General features: G+C 42.2%; 1 protein-coding gene across 4 annotated transcripts in view; it reads left to right on the top strand.

Moving 5' to 3' along the window:
• The window catches only part of DPH5 (diphthamide biosynthesis 5), a 30,552-nt gene that overhangs the window by 9,701 nt on the left and 2,780 nt on the right, over window positions 1-18,071 (top strand). For all 4 annotated transcript variants that reach the window (XM_061633848.1, XM_061633849.1, XM_061633850.1 and 1 more), the window contains exons 4-7: window positions 3,245-3,353; window positions 9,842-9,962; window positions 14,608-14,647; window positions 16,899-17,002. In XM_061633848.1, coding sequence (XP_061489832.1) covers window positions 3,245-3,353; window positions 9,842-9,962; window positions 14,608-14,647; window positions 16,899-17,002 — 374 coding nt within the window. The remainder of the gene's footprint in view (window positions 1-3,244; window positions 3,354-9,841; window positions 9,963-14,607; window positions 14,648-16,898; window positions 17,003-18,071) is intronic.

The raw sequence follows: 18,071 nt of genomic DNA, 5'->3' as shown, positions 1-18,071 counted from the left end.
GGTCTTTGTTTATTGATTTAAACATTTTAAATATGAACCCAGCTTAAACAATGACGGAATTAAAAGAAAATGGCAAGCCCCAAGGATAGCAGAGTTAAAACCTTCAGTGTCGAATAAAAATGTTTTGGCAGCCCAAGTCATCGGGGGGGGGGCTTGTCTCACCAAGCCTTTTTTGGTGGTGGGAGAAGTAACAGGGCCTTGGCTGTATCTCTCCATCTGCAGGCAGGTTCATATGGAAGAAGGGAGGGAGGGGGCTTTTCATTACGCATGGAACATCTTCGCAGGGAAGAAGCAAGATGGGAAGATGAGTGGCAGAAGTGATATGGAGCAGATGCTGGAGATAAGAACAAGAGCTATGTAGGGACAGCTCTTCCGGCTAGGGTTGCTACAGTCCAAGGTTCCCTTTGTTTGCAAACATCTCACCTTTACAGTGAGAACCGAGACAAGGTGCATTATTTTATCAGAGTTTTAAAATGTATGTATCGCACCCTTTGCTCTAAGGTCACAGCATCAGATACTGCACGCAAGTAAAATGACACCACAGAAATAAATCTATTACAAGCCCCTTAAATCCAGTAAGCCAAACAATATTACTCATATCTGAAAACATATAACCATCAGCTTGCTACTCTTGCTCAAAGGCCCAATAGAACAGAAGTGTTTTAAGCTGTCACCGGAATCCACCCAGCATAGGATCCTGCCTGATTTCAAGGGGGAGAGCATTCTGGAGCCAGGGTGCCACCACTGAGAAACCCCTGTTCCGAATCCCAGCCACCCAGGTCTCCACTGAAGAGGGGCTTCCCTGACCAGTCTCTGCTTATGGCCATCACTGTATCAGGAGGTAGCTGGGTCCCCAGCCATTTAAGGCTTTATGTGTCAAAGTCATCATCCTGAATTGGGCTCAGTGACAAATAGGCAGCGTGGGCAACTGCTTCAGGAGCAGTGTTATATGCTCCCAAGGTACCACATTTATCAGTACCCATGCTGCAGCTTTTTGTACTAGCTGCAGTCTCCAAACTATCTTCAAGGGCAGCCCCACGTGGTGCACATTACAGTTGTCAAGATGGGAAGTTACTAGGATGTGGACAACTCTAGCCAGTCTATTCCTGCTCAGGAACCAGCCATAGCAGCAGTAGGCACCCTGTGCCACTGCGACTACCTGAGTCTCCAGTGACAAGGAGTATCTCCAGCCTACATACTTGATCTTTTAGGGGGATTGCAACCCCATGCAGAACAAGCTGTAAATCCAGTTCCCTTGAGCTAGTTTCTAACCTTGACGATTGTCCCCACAAGTGACAAAAATGATAGAAAGGAAGAAGGTTTATCCAGAGAGAGACTTTTGGGTACCCCATTGGGAAACTAAGGGCCTATGCCTGAAAGAGGAGGGCTGCTTAATCATGCTCTCCAACCAGATGCTGTTTCTGTTTTCTGCTCCCCTCCATGGAAGGAGCAGCACTGATCTCAAGTACCTTGGGGAACAGAGGGCAGCTGAAGCCATTGTTTAGGTTTGCATTTCTTATTTAAATGAATGTCCACACCAGCTACGTAATGCGGTAAACATGATCGATGAATGGACAGCAACCTTTACAGAGTCAGCTTTCCATAATCACAGACGTTTAGAAAGAGCTTAGGGTTTGTAGCTGTCTCTGGATCGGTCTGCCTTTATGATTCTCGTAAATGTCATCGTCCCCAAAGTTGTTTCAATGACAGGGCATATAGATTCAGATGAGTGACCCTCTTCAGCCAAACCTAGATCAGTAATCGGCTTTTAACAGGGGCTGTAGTTCTCTAACTAAACCATCAATCTGCACCTTGATTTGCATGCTGTTTGTTCGCTCTAGTCCTGTTCCCCTGACTTCATGCAACCTTTTTGTTTTTGTAAATCCCTCTGAAGAGAATTAAAAAAAAAAGCTAGATGTTTATCTTGCACATGTAGCATATATCTAGCACTCCTGAGGGGTATCGTCCATCTTCTCTGAAGTCCTCCTCAGTAGCAAATGTGAGTGAATGGGTTTTTTTTGGGGGGGGAAACAAGCCTTTTTGCCTGCTAGTGCAAGTGCAGAGCATGCATGCAAAGTTTCTCATTTACAATTGCGCAAAGGCCTGTTTGCACAGTAATTAAGAGGAGAATTGGAGTTATGCCAATGTTGCTCTGTGGGCTGATGTTTCCCAGTCAACAGACGTCTTGCAGTCCTCTGTAAGAGACAAAGAAGAAGTGGAACATTTAGTTAATGGGCAAAAAAAAAAGCTATTAAAGTTAAAATGCAAATTGTGGGTTTTAGGTGTGTGTGTTTTAACCAGCCTGGGAACAGTGCAGTGTTGTTCATTTCGCTTTCAGAGCACCATTTTGGGCACTTCATCCTGTTGCCTCCTTGGCCTTTGGTATGCCCATATTACTGAAGTGTATACTTAGACCTTGCAGCTGCTGTCAACACCAGTGAACTCGCAGCGGTTGCTTTAGCTACATGAAAGTGTACATTTGCCCTCCAGGTCTTTGGTTACAGCAGCGTTAGGTGTGCATTTTGTATGGGGTAATGTGTTATGTATGGTAAAGGAGAAAAAAGTAGAGCCAATCTCAAGATGCCAAAGAGAGAGTAATGCACCTAATGACATTAATAAAAAGTGCATTACCCTTCCATCAGCATCTTGAGAATGATTCTCCATCAGCCTCCTCCCCCCCCCTCAAAAAAAAAACCCTGGTGCCCTCCAGATTTTTTTTGGATTACATCTCCCATTATCTCTGACCATCGACCATGCTGGCTGGGACTACCATGGACTATGAAAAAGTCAAATAATTAGGTGTTAGAACAAATTAAACTAGAACTACCATTAGAAGCTAAAATGATGAAACTGAGATTATCATACTTTGGACACATCATGAGAAGACCTGATTCACTAGAAAAGACAAGAATGCTGGGAAAAACAGCAGGGAGTAGAAAAAGAGGAAGGCCAAACCAGAGATGGATTGATTCCATAAAGGAAGCCACAGACCTGAACTTACAAGATCTGAACAGGGTAGTTCACGACAGATGCTATTGGAGGTTGCTGATTCATAGGGTCACCCTAAGTTGTAGTCGAAGGCACATAACAACAGCATCCCTGACCATCGACAGTGCTGACTGGGGCTGATGGGAGTTAGAGTCCAACAAACATCTGGAAGGTACCAGGCTGGGAAAAGCTGTTTTAAATAAACCCAAACCCAGCCCCTTTGTATGTCTCATAACCCACTGCCTCCTCACTGCAGGGCAACTACGCACAGCGACCTTGTTCTCCGGGCAGTGAAGCTGGGGATCCCCTACAGAGTCATCCACAATGCCTCCATATTGAACGCTGTCGGCTGCTGTGGTCTGCAGGTAACTCTCTTGCACGTGTGGCATCCTGTCATTGAGAAGCCACAGCTCTGTTTTCTTCCCTAACAGTGTTTTTGCAGAATGCAGGAGTGAACATGCCAAACAGATCTTTAGGAAACAGCTGTGAGAAGCTGCACACTTTCTGGCCGGATTTTCAGAATCTATTGTGTTGCTTCCTTTCTCTCTCTTTTCTCAAAGCACTATATAATAACATGATGTAACTGAGCCTCTAAGAAGTAAAAGCTTTCAGTGGATGTGGGTGATGTGTTCTTCATGTTCTAGAAATGAATCTCGTGCTCTAAGAAAGATTCTCTGCAGGGGATGGGAGCTGATATGTTGTGAATGAAAAAAGTATGCTGAGAGCTGAGGAAATCCCCCCAGTTCAGATGTGTGCATTTCTACTTGGAGCTTGGCCCTGGGACTGCAACAGGGAAAGAGCTGAGCTTCAGATACACATGTGCTCCATGCTGGTGGGTTGTAGTGCATATGTCATCATTTGAAGGTGATTGTCAATACGTTTCAGATAAAGAAAAGGAAGTACTTCTTCACCTAGTGCCGGACCAACTCATGGAATTTCAACAAGATGAGTGGCAATGGTTACTAGGTAAGATAGCTTTTAAGGCCATTGGAGAAATCCACAGACTGAAATGGAACCTCCATAATCAGTGACAGTATACCTGGAAGTATCAGGTGCTGGGGGCACATTTGACTTATTTATTTCAAATTGTCGATGCAGAAGTTACTTTCTTGAATTATAGGAATTCAGTGTGTAGGCAGAACAAAATAAGGGCTGGCTTTCTTTTTCTGTTTTTAATTTAAATCTCATCTTGATGCACAGGCTCATACACCATTAGTGAAAAACAGGAAACACCTTTGTAGGGTTTTTTCTTTTTTTTTAAAGAGCATATGTAGTGGCTGAACCTGGTAGTTTGGGTGTGTCAGGGAAGGCTGTCACAGAGTGCTCTCTGAGTTACTTAGAGCTGTAACTTGCCACAATAGGGCCGGTGTAAATAATGGCAGGAGGCGGGAGGGAGAGCAAGAGGTGTTTCTGCCTTGTGAGGTTTTAAGCCAGTTTCATTGACACGGAGGAAAATCCAACTCGTGCTGGTTGAACATTTAAGAGTGGCATCAATCACATTGAACAAGCCTCTCCCATGCTGTGGTAGGTTAGGTTTTTACTACTTTTGTGCCAACCGGTGCTTGAGGAAAAGTTTGGTGCCATGCAGGCTAGATCAGTGAACCTGGCATGAGCAAGGATCCAAATAAGGAGAGTTGTGCATGTAAGCAGGTACATAATACTTGCTGGATTGGGCTCTCAATCCGGCAAGTGACACACACGTGTTGGAAGCCTGCTTGTTGAATGAGATGTGGTCTCTCTGCATCATGCTGCTTTGAATGCAGTGTGCATCCTTTCCCTAACCACAATCTCACTCAACTAACTACCATTGACATTTTGTTTATGCACAGCTGCATAGGAAAAGGTCTTGTGGGAGAGCAGGTCTTATTTTTATTAAAGCAATATTAACCATTTACTAGGGAAATTAGAAAAAAATGCATGCCAGATTTTGCCAAATGCTCCCTGTGCTTGCTGGGCAAAGTAATTTCTGTTTATTGCCTATCAGAGCAAGGGAAGGAACTGATAGCTATGTACTTCAGGAAAATGCAGTCAAGTCTGGGATTCATCATAAGACAGCGGGGGGAAACCTCTGAACCATGGGCCTATTTTGGCCTCTCCATTTGGCCCACATCATGGTTTGGCCCAAACCACACCCACCTGTCAATCACCTGATGACATATGACAATATCAGGTGCCGGAGAAGTAAAGGAACAGTGCCAAATTGACAAGGAAGAATCAGAGCACACTCATGGCATCTGGGGGGCATTAGCCCAGATTTGAACAAAATTAAGCCAGACCGTGATTTAGCTCTCAGCAGCACTACAGGAGTGGGGAAGCAGCAAAGCACCTCAGATTTCAACAGTGTGCACCAGCATGCTGCACATTCACCTTCTAAACCATAGTTTAACTATAGTTTAATGTGACATGCAAACAAGGCCATAGGTTTTACTGGCTGCCACTATAATAATTTTGTCTGCTACTTGTTCATTGATGGTTGTGGTTTAACCGTTTACTGTTTAAAGAAAAACAGAACTTCAGAGACTCTCTTGAAAAGTGAATAATGACTACCTGAAGAAATGTAGTGTCCACTGTTAACAGCTGGTGCAGCAATAATTCTGGGGGGAAAGTATTTTAAAAAAATATTTTTATGCTGCTTTTCCAGACAAAGTCCCTACGAACCAACTTATAACAATTAAAACGACAACTATTAAAAAATCAGCGTTGCAAGACCTAACCAGATAAAACACAGTCAAATCCTCTATAACATTGTATTCCACCAAATAGGATAAAATTAATCGGGGAAGGTCAATCAAAACAAATACTCCCCACCCTTTGTTAACTGCCTGATAAAGAGTGGTGGAGGACTTGAAACCTTGCATGCTATTTTGATTGGCCTAGTAAAGGTATAGAGAGCCAGTGTGGTGCAGCGGTATGAGTGTTGGACTATAACGTGGGAGACCAGAGTTCAAATCCACACACAGCCATGAAGCTCACTGGGTGACCTTGGGCCAGTCACTGCCTCTCAGCCTCAGAGGAAGGCAATGGTAAACCGTCTCTGAATACCGCTTACCATGAGTCGGGATCGACTTGACGGCAGTCCATACTATGTGGAGACTGCAGATACTGCAGTAAAGGTATTGCTCGAATACAGGTTTTGGGATTTTTCTTGCAGGCTAACATGGCTGCCCTTATTTGTGGATACTTTGCAGGGATCCCCCCTCCCCACTGCATTTCATTCATTCAATCGAGTTGGGTGGGGTAGACTTGCATACATACATCTCTTTAGTGTTAAATCAGTTCCCTCTTAATATATATATACATATAGATTTATTCAATTCAGAATTGAAACATCCAGCATGTTTAATGTGCACAAAGTGTGTGGGGCGGGGAGGTGAATATTTCAAGGGGCACAGTCAGGTTAAAAGTTGCATATTGACTTTTTCCTATTTTGAGCAATCTAATGGTCAACTGACAAAAAAATCCTGGTTGTATTTTGTGTTTTGAGTAACCTTTTTTTCAACTTACTGGCAGGGCTATTTTGGTTGTGAAATGCAAAATCTGGATTGCTCATTCTCTTCTGGATTACCTAAGCGTAGTATTTAAATAAGACATTTTTGTGTAATATTCCAAGAATCATTGACTGAGCACTCTGTTCTAGGGACAGGAACATGTAGAAAGCTGTCTTACGCCACTGGTCCATCTAGCTCAGGGGTCGCCAACCTTTTTGGGCCAGTGAGCACATTTAGACTTTCAAAAAAGTGCTGTATGTGGCCTAACACAAAGTGGCTGCCACATCCAAAATTGCAGAAGAGGCAAGGCTGCAAATGGTGTGGGCATGCTGGGCATCACTGGGGGGGAAAGGCAACTATATCAGCTCCCACTGTATTTGCAAACAGAAACTCTTTGTACCTCTGTTCTGCTTGAAATGGATGGGATCCTGGCATCCAGTGAAATGTGGACATGTGTCAGGGGGATGGTCAGTGCAAGAGAGGCTGAATCATTGGAAACAGGAACTAAGCAGAAAGGGCACCCCATCTTTTACGCATTGTAGATTTTTGAGGGGATATTTACTCAGACTTTCGTCAGGTGCCATAGGAGGTACTGGCACCCAAAGGCACCACACCGGCAACCCCCAGTTAGGGATGTCAGAGAATTCTGTCAAACAGAAACGGGAATGGAAATTGCCAAGGTTTGTTATTCATCCCATGTCAGGAACGAAAATCAATCCAGTGCATATGACTGGTATTTGCTGCTCTTGGTGCTTCCAGTCCACCAACGGTGCATAAATGATTGTATTCCCCGCTCCCCATTTGCATTGTGTTCCCTTTGCATTGAAATGAATGGAGTGGAATAATGTCATTACAATGTAACTTCACCACAGTGGACAGCGAGATGAACTGTAGTGGACCAGAACAAGTTCTGAATGCAGGGCAGGGCAGAAAATGAGGCCTTCTCACATAGTTCATTACTGACTGCACTGACTGGCAGCAGCTCTCTGGGTTTTCCATTTTTCTTAGTCCTATATGGGGATGCCAGCACTTGAATCTGGAACTCTCTGTACGCAAAATTTGTACTCTGCCCCTGAGCAATGGCTCCTCCCCAGATGTGTGGTCCCTTTCCCCCCAGTTCCATGGACTTGTCAGGCAATTGAACCCAGGAAATTGAACCAAGTGGCATCAGCTGATTGGCAGGTAAGCATGGTTTGGGGAAAATGGCCTCACAGGCCAAATTGAGCCTCCTGGGTGGGCCAAGATTGGCCTGCAGACTGGAGGTTCCCCACTCTTGCTGTAAGCCTCTGCACCAAATGAAGCTCCCCACCAAGCCTTCTAATAGAGAGCACAATTTTTCTTTCCCTTTCTAATACTTGACATCTTCTTTAAACAACTTTTTGTGCTTCAGGATCTTGGACCCTCCAAATTAAGAAAAACAAACTGACACCAGTTGCTGCCAATAAACTTGGCATTTAAGAATATCATGGGGCAAATCCTCCCAGTGTTGCTCTCCCAGAAACGCATAATTTGTTTTGAACTAGTCTGCTCCCAAATCTCCTCAGTTGAACCATCCATCCCATCTATTCATTATGGAGCTGAGAAAAAGCTTTCTGGCATTCTATTTTCAAGGGAATGTTTTTGGCTACATTGCCAAATTAATTCAGCACCCACACTGGGAATCTGTAATGCAATAATACATTTGAAAATTTTTCAAACCAGAGCTAGCACCATTTATTCCTCAAGGAAGATCTAAGGGAGTCGGTCTTCACCCTTATTCTGCTCCAATAATTGAACATCCTAATCTGTATTAAGCTTGAGATGGTGTCAACACCTAACTCTGACCTAATTAAATTAGCAGGAATAGATTTTAATACCCAGAAACCATACATAGAAAATGGGCTTTCTTTGAATTGAGGTGATATTTACGAAGCTCCAGCACTCTTTGGTACAAAACACTTTATCATAGCTCAACACATTGTGGAGTAAAATACTCCTTCAGGGGCTTGAAAAGCTTGCAAGTTCTTAAAATCCAAAAGCTCCTCATTCCTAAAATCTAAACAACTCAAGAACCAGCTTGAAAAAGTGATAGAGCAAAATTTTATTCTCTCCACATCTACACTGAACCAGTCCCAAGGTTCAGCATAGAACTCCTGAAGGAGTGTTTTACTCTGAAGCACACTGAGGTACAATAAAGAGTTGAGCACCAGAGCCTGTTCTCCTTTTTGTTTTGGTCATTTGAGGTGCTTCCCTTGCTTTTTTTCTTGTGATATTTACAAAGCCCCAAATTTCTTCACCAGAAATTAACATGGGTACCACCTTTGCTCTAAATTTTTTTTAATCTAGTCTTATTGATCCCAGACACCTACAATTTAGGGCTTTTAGCCTCTATACAAGCAGATACTTTCAAATCATTTTTCTTAATTTTTAGGATCCAAGATCCTGAAGCAGAAAAAACTACATCAAAATAGCAGTTATGATTTACCTGTTTTATATATCATTTGTGCAACATTTTTCTCTTACCAAAGTTTGCTACTTTAGATTGAGCACTGTTAACAACCAAACTGTTTTCTGTACAAAAGGCATTAAAACTTTCTCAATAATCTTTTCATGCCAACTTGAGATGTTGAATGAAATCATTAATTGGCATAAAGGAAGAGTGTTCATATTCTTGGAACATATGACTTTAGGTAGGACTAATTCAGTCTGGGCCAAATACCTCTCTACACACACACTTTCATTCATTTTCTGCAAAAGTGCGGGGAATATTTGGGGGCACCTTTGAGCTGTTGAACTTGTAAAAATTTTCATCTTACATTTAAATAGCAGGTGGCTGATTATTTTTCTTTTTTAACAACAGTTAAGAGCCTTGCCACTGCTTCAGCTTGAAATGCTAAGTTCCCCAGGAGCATTGTTAGTCAATAGAGGCAGCCATCCTTTTCCACAACAGCATGATTTGGCATCTACCCATGGGGCATTCTCTCCCAGGAATGAACACAGTTCAATACTTCTGGCACATTCTGATAGGAGTCAGACCGTCTAGGTCACTATTGTCTACACCAGTGTTCTTCAACCTTGGGTCGCAGGACTTCAACCCCCATCATCCCCAGCCATCTTAACCAGTCCAGCAACATCTGGGGACCCAAGACCGAAGAACACTGACTGGTAGCGACTGTCCAGGATTTCAGGCAGAAGTCTTTCCCAGCCCTTTCTGGAGATATGAAGGATTGAACCTGGGACCTTCTGCATGCAAACAGGTGTTTTTCCACTGAGCGACAGCCCTTCAAATCACACAATGTTGCATAACCAAATTTTGTTAATTCTCATGTCTACAATCTAAGTCTGATACATTTTTTTTCATTGTCGCTTCTCCCCGTCCTTGGCAGCTTTACAGTTTTGGAGAAACGGTTTCCATTGTTTTCTGGACAGATATGTGGAAACCCGAGAGTTTTTTCGACAAAATTGCAAAAAACAGAAGAAACGGGATGCACACTCTCTGCTTACTTGGTAAGGACCATCTGTGTATGTAGTCAGTTGTCACACTTAGGTAACTAGTGTTATTTGGAACACCCAGGCCCTATATTGCAAGCTGAGCAACTGACTCGATATGGACTGCAGGATGCCATCCTACCTGTCTGAACACAGAAGCGACAGTATCAAACTGTGGACGCAAGCAGCATGCAGAAAGCTTTTTGCCTTTTGTGTCCTCTGCCTTTTCCTTATCTTCAGCACTGTCATCTTTAAAATAAAAAAGCAAAAACCCCAAACATGTCCTGGTACATAGAAAAATAGTACATTACGGATACGTCTCACCTTTTTTTTTTCTATGTGCAGGTTTTGTTTTTGTTTTCTTCCCTTTGGGGGAGATCTATCCCAAACCTGCTCTTGCAGCCCAAAGTAAAATAGTCTAGGAAAGATCCTGCTGAATGTATAAAATGGCCCTTAGCCCCATTCAAAATTCAGTTGTCTATTAACTCTAAGAAAAAGAAACTGAGCCCTGCCGTACCTGTCACTTTCCTAGCTTTGAAATCTCAGTTACAATCATTATCCAGCTAAAAGGGAGCTTTAGAAGGTCCATTCCTCTTCTAGGGTTGCCAATTTTTTTACTGGCCCTGCTCCTGTGCCATTAACAGCAGTCTAACAGAAGGAAATTAAGCCTTTTTCTGGCATAGTGACAGCGGGGAAAGCTTCATAGCCTAAAATGGTTGCGTACCATGCTGCTCTTAAAAGCACGAGAGCTGGACCAGTAGAAAAGAGGCAATTCCACAGTACTCTGCACCAAGGCAGGATTTATTTTAATCACACAGAGCTTTTTAGACAAAGTCCAGCCTTGCATGAAACCCTCCAGTTGAAAGCAAGGGAGATTAGACAGATGCACACAATCATATATGGAATTTTGATAATGATGAAAATCAGACTGATGCAATTAGCAAGCAGTTAGTTCATTCAGTGTTGTTTAGACGTTGAGGTTGATCCATCAGAATTGATTTTCTCCTGCCTGGCAAGATCCTTGATTATAGCCTAAATTGAATTATTCTCCGCACACTAAACAGTTTTTCTATGAGTTTACAGGATTCAACCATAGACAATTTACTGAATATAAAGAAATATAGGTGGATTCCTACCAGCATAGGGCAACCTTATGGCTTCCATTGCTTTCCTTGATTACAGGTCTGGAGTTTCAAGATTGTGTCCCAAAACATCAAAGTCAAAGGCAATTTCGATGTGTGTGTTGGAAAGAGCTGCATTTTGCCAGCCTATAATAAGTTTATAAATCAGTCAGAACATACACACGCAATTGCTGTAAGAAGAGTCTGGAGGCAATTTATACATCAGGAATTTATTGCAGATGTTCCCTAACTATTGAAATGTATGAAAACCTAGATGGTTGGGAATTTGGAATGCATTTGAAAGAGAAATGGGTTTAAACTCTTATTAAACGCTCCCTCCTATCAGCACTGCAGTAAAAGAAATGTTGCCATAGTATAATATGTCCATTCTGCGTTTTTTGGGTCCTTTCTTTCCCACCCTCCCACCCTTTTTTTAAAAGAACTGTAGGAAGGGAGGGAAGAACACACAAACATTGTTACTTGATTATTTTTTAAAAAATAATAATTGTTGACTTCTTCAAATGATGAAAAAAATCTTACAACATTAATGTTTGGGCCTCTACTGCTCCCCTCTTTCTGTTCTTGCATTTCTTTAGCTCAGCAACAATTCTGTGTGAGGATAAGTCCAGTGAAAAAACTGGCTATTTGAAGGAGACGTTCAAAAAGTTGGTTTAAAAATTAAAATGAACTCAACTGAGTGGTTGGCTGAAGATGTGTTTGCTGGATACAGAGAACAGATTAAATCAAAAAGTTTCATTGACTGAATAAAATTAAATTACAACTGTGTATAAATGACAGTAGAAAGATTAACGAGGCTCGCTCAGTTCCCACAGAGGCAGGATGGGGAAAAAAGCTTTATATTGGCACGCATAACAGTAAGTCACGGGAGCCCCTAGAGCCCATGGAAGCTTTGAGGGCTTAGATTTCTGCTGGGGGGGGGGAGATCAGGGAGGCCACTGATCCACAGGATGCTAAGCCCTCTCACTTTCCTGACATGGCCCAGAAAAGGGACCAGAACTAACCTAGGAGTAATTTCCCTCACAATGAACCCAATAGGAGGAATAAAAATGGAAGAGGGAAAAGTCCCCTCTCCGTGGACTCTCCCACCATAGGATTGCTCTCTTAATACGGTATGTTGCCCAACAATTGTCTTGAACGTTAAGCGAAGAGAGCAATTACTAGTTTCTGGCTTGCTAGTTGAAACATCATCTAATTTTTGTTTGATGAAACAAATACATACTTGGGCTAAGGAGGCATCGGCACAGCTGACCATAAAGATGATCTAACAGAGTTGCCCTGATCTAGCTAAAGAAATCCTATCGGCACCCTTCACTTGCTGAATCAGGGGTTGTGAAGTCAGATGCTCATCCAGACCTGGAAGTCGCTCCATTCAAATGTGGATCCCCCTCTGCATGCTGGTACCACCAGATTGGGGCCGTTGTGTGTGTACGAAAATATTTTGTTAGAGAAGGTCCTAAGAGAGAAACAGCTTCAATAGTAAAACAATAAAGACTTGGCTGGGAAAGGAAGAAAATGTTGTGGGTGACGTCCAATGGTAGGAATCCTTGGACTAGACCCGTTGATTTTCAATGGGTCTGCTCTGAATATGGCTCGGTTGGATGTCATCCATTGTCTGTTAGCAGTCATTTACTCATTATGAGTTAGACTCTTTTTCAGGGTTTTAACCACTGCATATGTCTTGAATTTTCATTGGAGCTTACATATGTTCTTTTCCTGTGTATTGTGCCTGTTCTGTTGTTGTCTGTGTATAACTTGAATGTTTGCATTTGGTGAAAGCTGTACATAAAGTAGTACATCTAAACAGGAGAATCCAGACAGCAAAGCCTAGAAGACTCATTGGGTTGTAGCCAACTAAGTCATACACACTCAGAATAGACCCATTGAAATAAATGGACAACTTAGTCATGACTAAGGTGAAACCCATGAAATCAATGGCCTTTTTACTCAGCATAACCTTGGTGGATGCAACTCATTGTGTTAGGAGGGAAAAAGAAGAAATGGTGATAACTTCGTGCTGCACAATGTTTTGAAACCCTGGTCAATTTATATTTTCAATAGATTTGTTATTTGAGATGGTTACCAAAATCTGAATGCTTCTAAGCTTCGGAGTTCTTTATGGAAAAACTATAAGAGGCATCGCTGCATCTTCAGATACACAAGAGTATGAATTAGTACTAAACTAAATGAAATAAATACATTATCCGAAAATCTTCAGCCTACCTAATTCAATAGGAAAAGGTGACTAATGCAGCTAAAGGCTTGCCATGGGTATGTGCATGCGTGTCTTTTTTTATTATTTAATTGGAGACAGGAAGGCACTGTTAATAGGATATGCATGTTCAGATCCATGGGTTTCTACCCATAGCTCAATCGCTTATTCATGCTGCTTTAAGTTAATACATGATCCATTTCAAGAACTTTAATGATCTGAGTGAAGCATGATAGAAAACATAGTTTTCCACTTAGAAGACAGCGAGAGGAAACACTTTCAGGATTTTATTTATCTCTTCTGTTTATGCAATACTAAAATCAATAGAGCTTGCTTCCAAGTTACAGTCGCATACTTCCCATAGCTTGTGTGTATTTAACAGGCTTCAACTAAAGGATGTTAAGTTCTTGTGTCAATTACAAAAAAGCGATTGCATTAAACTACAAAATTGATAGCACCTTACACAGCATGTATATGTTAATAGTAAGCTCATTCTGTAGCTGCAACAGTACCAGCCATAGTACCAACTGAGCTGAATCAGGAGGTATTAACAGGCTTGGAGGGTACCCAGGGTTTGCAGAAGTACGAAAACTCTAGAGGAGGGCTGTTGGATTGTTTTGGATGGACTGTTGGAGAGTGAAGAAAAGCAGAGAGTGGGGAAATGGAATAGAGTATCCTGGAAGAGATCATGGCTGGTCAGCACCCTGAACATGAACACTCTGCACTGCAACAATTTGTTGCATGTCTTATTTATACCTAGTTATAAATAATGGGTGGTATCTGACTAAGCCATACTTAAGGGTAGACCCATTTCACTCAGTGGACTTAAGTTAGTCACAAATAGGTTTCAGGAACATATTTCATGTATATGTCAATTTTGAGTGGATGCCTATTTGGACATCTGAAGGCCTTATATTAATTTATATGCTTAACCCAAGATGCATGTACTAGTGGGCATGGTATCTATAAACGTAAGCTGATGGTGGTTTATTGTTATTACTAGTAATAAATTATTTTTGTCTTTATTTTTTCTTTATCTAATTTTATTATTTTTTCTTTGTTTTCTTTTTCTTTCCTTTCATTGTTACATTGGTCTGCTCTGAGTATGACTTAGATACCACCCAGTGTCTGGAATACAAAGACGATACATGTGAGAGAGGGAGGAATGTGTGTGTGTGCAAGTTAGAAAAAAAGATAATATTTCTGTATCAAATGCAGCTAGTGACACAATAAAAACGTTCTCAGTCTTAATACTTGTGAAAGTATTTAAGTAATTAACTTCAAGTGTGTGTCCAATTATGTTTCCCTGCAGACATTAAGGTAAAAGAGCAATCTCTGGAGAATCTCTTGAAGTAAGTGGTCTCTTCAGAAGTGTGGGTGTGGTCAGTCTATGGCATCAAACAGTATGAGCAGATTATTCGCAGCTTAGTGCTTGTGTATAAGTAAAACACTTACTAAGAAGAAGCTGCAGAATTACACACGAGGCTAAAAATGGGGTACAGGGAAGGATTCTCTCAAGTCTTATGTTTTGGTGATGGCATGGATGGGGAGCCAGTGGCCCTCCAGATATTTGTTGGACTCCAATGTCCATCTGCCCCAGCCAGCATGGCTAATGGTCAGGGATGATGGGAATTGTAGTCTAGCAACATCTGGATGACTACAGATCCTCCATCCCTGGATTAAGGGATAGATCAACTACAGCGTTAATTACATTTAAGGCCTACCAGGTTCCTCCCTTAACCAGGACGTGAAGCTGGTTGGGAATTCTGTTTAAGTTGGGAAGGTGAACATCAGCACCAGTATATCTCTATAGACGAAAGGAGAGTGTCCTTCCCTGCAGTCGGTTCTTAGTCTCTTAAGAAATAAGACTTGCCAGTGAGTCTTAAGAGTCTTGTCAATGGTTTTAATGGCACTCAGTTTGATTTTGTCCATGGCCAGTCCTGCAGTGGAACAGCATGAAGTGACCTGCTTCAGGCAGCACTAGGATAGGTAAAGGCAGGAAGTGGTGTCTGAATGTTGCAGCAAGACTTTTTTTTTTTAAAGCATTAGCACTAGCAAACGGGTCACTTAGGCTGGGCTCCAGGCAGCAGAATGTCTTTTCCTCACATTTGTGCACCCACCCACTCCCTTTCGGGTGCCTTATCTGGGGGTATGGATGTAGCTCAGTGGTAGGGCACCTGCTTTGCATGCAGAAGGTCCCAGGTTCAGGCTCTGGTGTCTACAAGGCAAGGCTAGGGAAGAGTCCTGCCTGACACCCAGGAGAGCCACTGCCAGTCAGTGTAGACAACATTGAGCTCGATGGACCAATGGCCTGACTTGGTATAGCTTCCTGTGTTCCACTAGTTCCACTAGACATAGGATGGCAAGATAATCTGCCTGTTTCATAAATCAGTTCAGTTTACATGATGTGTCTCCAATAATAAGGGCAGGGAGTAAGGCTAGTTAGCCATGACCTTAAGTAATTTAATCTGTGATATTTTCTTTCTCCCCTTGATTGTTCAGTGATTTCTAATCTGGGTGAGATCAGTTAAATCAACTTCCGTAGTCCTATCTGCCAGCTCCTTTCCACAAGAACCTATTGATCATTTCTGGACACGTCCTCACTTTGGTTTAGATTCACATTCATAGAGTCTGACAATCCCTGATGGAAATTCATTTTGGAACTTCTTCATAAGCTTTGCTTGGCCAACCCCAGAGTTGGCAAACTTTGCAAAAAACAACCCTTTGAGAACTGGCTTTTGGGGCTATAATTATGTAACTATACAGTATAGTAGAAAAATACGGGCTTCCATTCCAATTTGGCACGGGTAGCATACTCTCGGCTGTGGTGGTAGTTACAATAGATACGCAGGGGTCAAGAAATATATGTGATGGTGACTGTGCTGAGGAGGCAGTGCGACATGTGGCACCTCTTTTAGAAGTGGAAAGCATCTTCAGTTTAGTCATGGAGGCTCTAATTCCTAGGTTGAAAGCTTCTGAACAGCCACACAGTGTCTCAGATTCACAGTACACACATACAGTACAAGATACTTTAATCAACACTGACTTGATTGTTAGGAGCTGCTTCTTATGCACACGTGCAGGTCTAGGACACTGAAGTCACTAGAAGAGTCTGCTAGTCATGCATGCTCTTCCTATGGATGTCACATACACCTGGGTTAGGCTGCATAAAACTTTGGAAGGTTAGAAAGGGTTTGTTTTACGTCTTCAGTAGATGACCGTATGGATTAACAGCCACCTGCTTCTCATCAAGGGCTCCCAATAGACCTCTTTTTAGTTGTGTGTTTCTGGCCAAAAACATTGTGGATGAGACAAAACATGAATACACCTGCCAAGGGCTTCTAGCAGGGTATGAACTAAATGGACCTCTCTACATTTGGGAGTTGTTTTGACTGCCACCTGCTTAAGAGCTTGCAAAGCTATGAGTGGCCAGTGTGAATTCAGGACCTTGAATATGACACAACAAAGCAAGTCAAATATTACAATGTCCTATTTTTTTGCAAGCTCTTAAAATAAACTTGGCTTTACTATACTCAGGTACTACTACATGACGGATACAGTGGGACACTTACTGACCCACTAATACACATTTTCTTTCAACAGGGGGAAGAAGGTTTATGAGCCACCACGATATATGAGTGTGAACCAAGCAGCACAGCAGCTTCTCACTGTTGTTCAAAACAGGCGACTACAAGGGGAAGAGCCAGGTATATACATCTGTTCTTTCTGCTAGCTCCCTTGATTAGGCTTCTTTTCTCCAGGCTGCTCCACCATTAGAAAAGTTCCAGTTTGTGCTGGAGATAGGCCATTAAGATTGGCAGGCTAGAAGTTGCATGTAAAGAGGCCAAATATTCACTGTGGTTCATCATCTACAGCAGCCACAAACTCTGTGAACCAGTTGGCTTTTTCAAATGCAAATCCCATATGAACATTTTTTAAAATGAATCACTTTGGCCTTATTCCATTTGCATCAATTGTAGAAAATACTTCCTTTTCTTCACTGAGCTGCTAGAGCCTACTAGTTGCTCCAGAAACAGGTCTGGTGCATTGATCTTGGGAGTGTGTGTTTTAAGTCGGTGGTTGTCATCTGTCAATAGCTCTAGCAGTTGAACTATGGACACTTTCCATAAGGAAGAATGATGCTGAATGGCCAAGTAACAATTGGGTGGAAGTAATGACAAAGTGCTTCCCAAAATGCTAGCTCACATACACTATCCTTCTGAATTAAATGTAGAAATGCTCTCATACCATTTTGGGGCTGTAAGTGTAAGAATTGCTAGAGGAGCCCAACTTCTTGCAATACCTCCATATTTATCACGTTTTATTTACTTTGTAGAGAGCTGTGTTCCACCAACATCTTTCAGCACTGCAACCCTGTCTAAACTTTTCTTGTATATACTCGAGTCCAGGGGGTGGAGAGCAAGATCAATTATTAGGCTAGGAAGCCAAATTAGTCTTTTCAGCTAGGCTGTATTCACTTAATGGGCTTTAAGGCAAAGTTATTGATTTTACCACCTGCAGTTCAGATGGCTTGTAGAATAAGGACCGATTTCCTGAGTTTGTCCTTTGTCAAGTTTTCCATATCCTGTTGTGCAGTACTGCGTACCTATGTGATTTTTAGAGAAGAACCTCTATTAGGTTTCAGAGGACTATCTGCTTAATTCATTGAGGCATAACTGCCCCAGTGCTTTTGTAAGGGCAGCATCTAATTTTTTTTGGGGGGGGGGGGAGAGGGCAGCATCACTTCCTGCATAAACATACTAATTACACCAACCT

The sequence above is a fragment of the Rhineura floridana genome, chromosome 6 (assembly GCF_030035675.1).
Source record: "Rhineura floridana isolate rRhiFlo1 chromosome 6, rRhiFlo1.hap2, whole genome shotgun sequence".
Lineage (NCBI taxonomy): Eukaryota > Metazoa > Chordata > Lepidosauria > Squamata > Rhineuridae > Rhineura > Rhineura floridana.
Note: the sequence above shows the minus strand (reverse complement) of the source record. Positions and strands in the feature narration are given on the sequence as shown.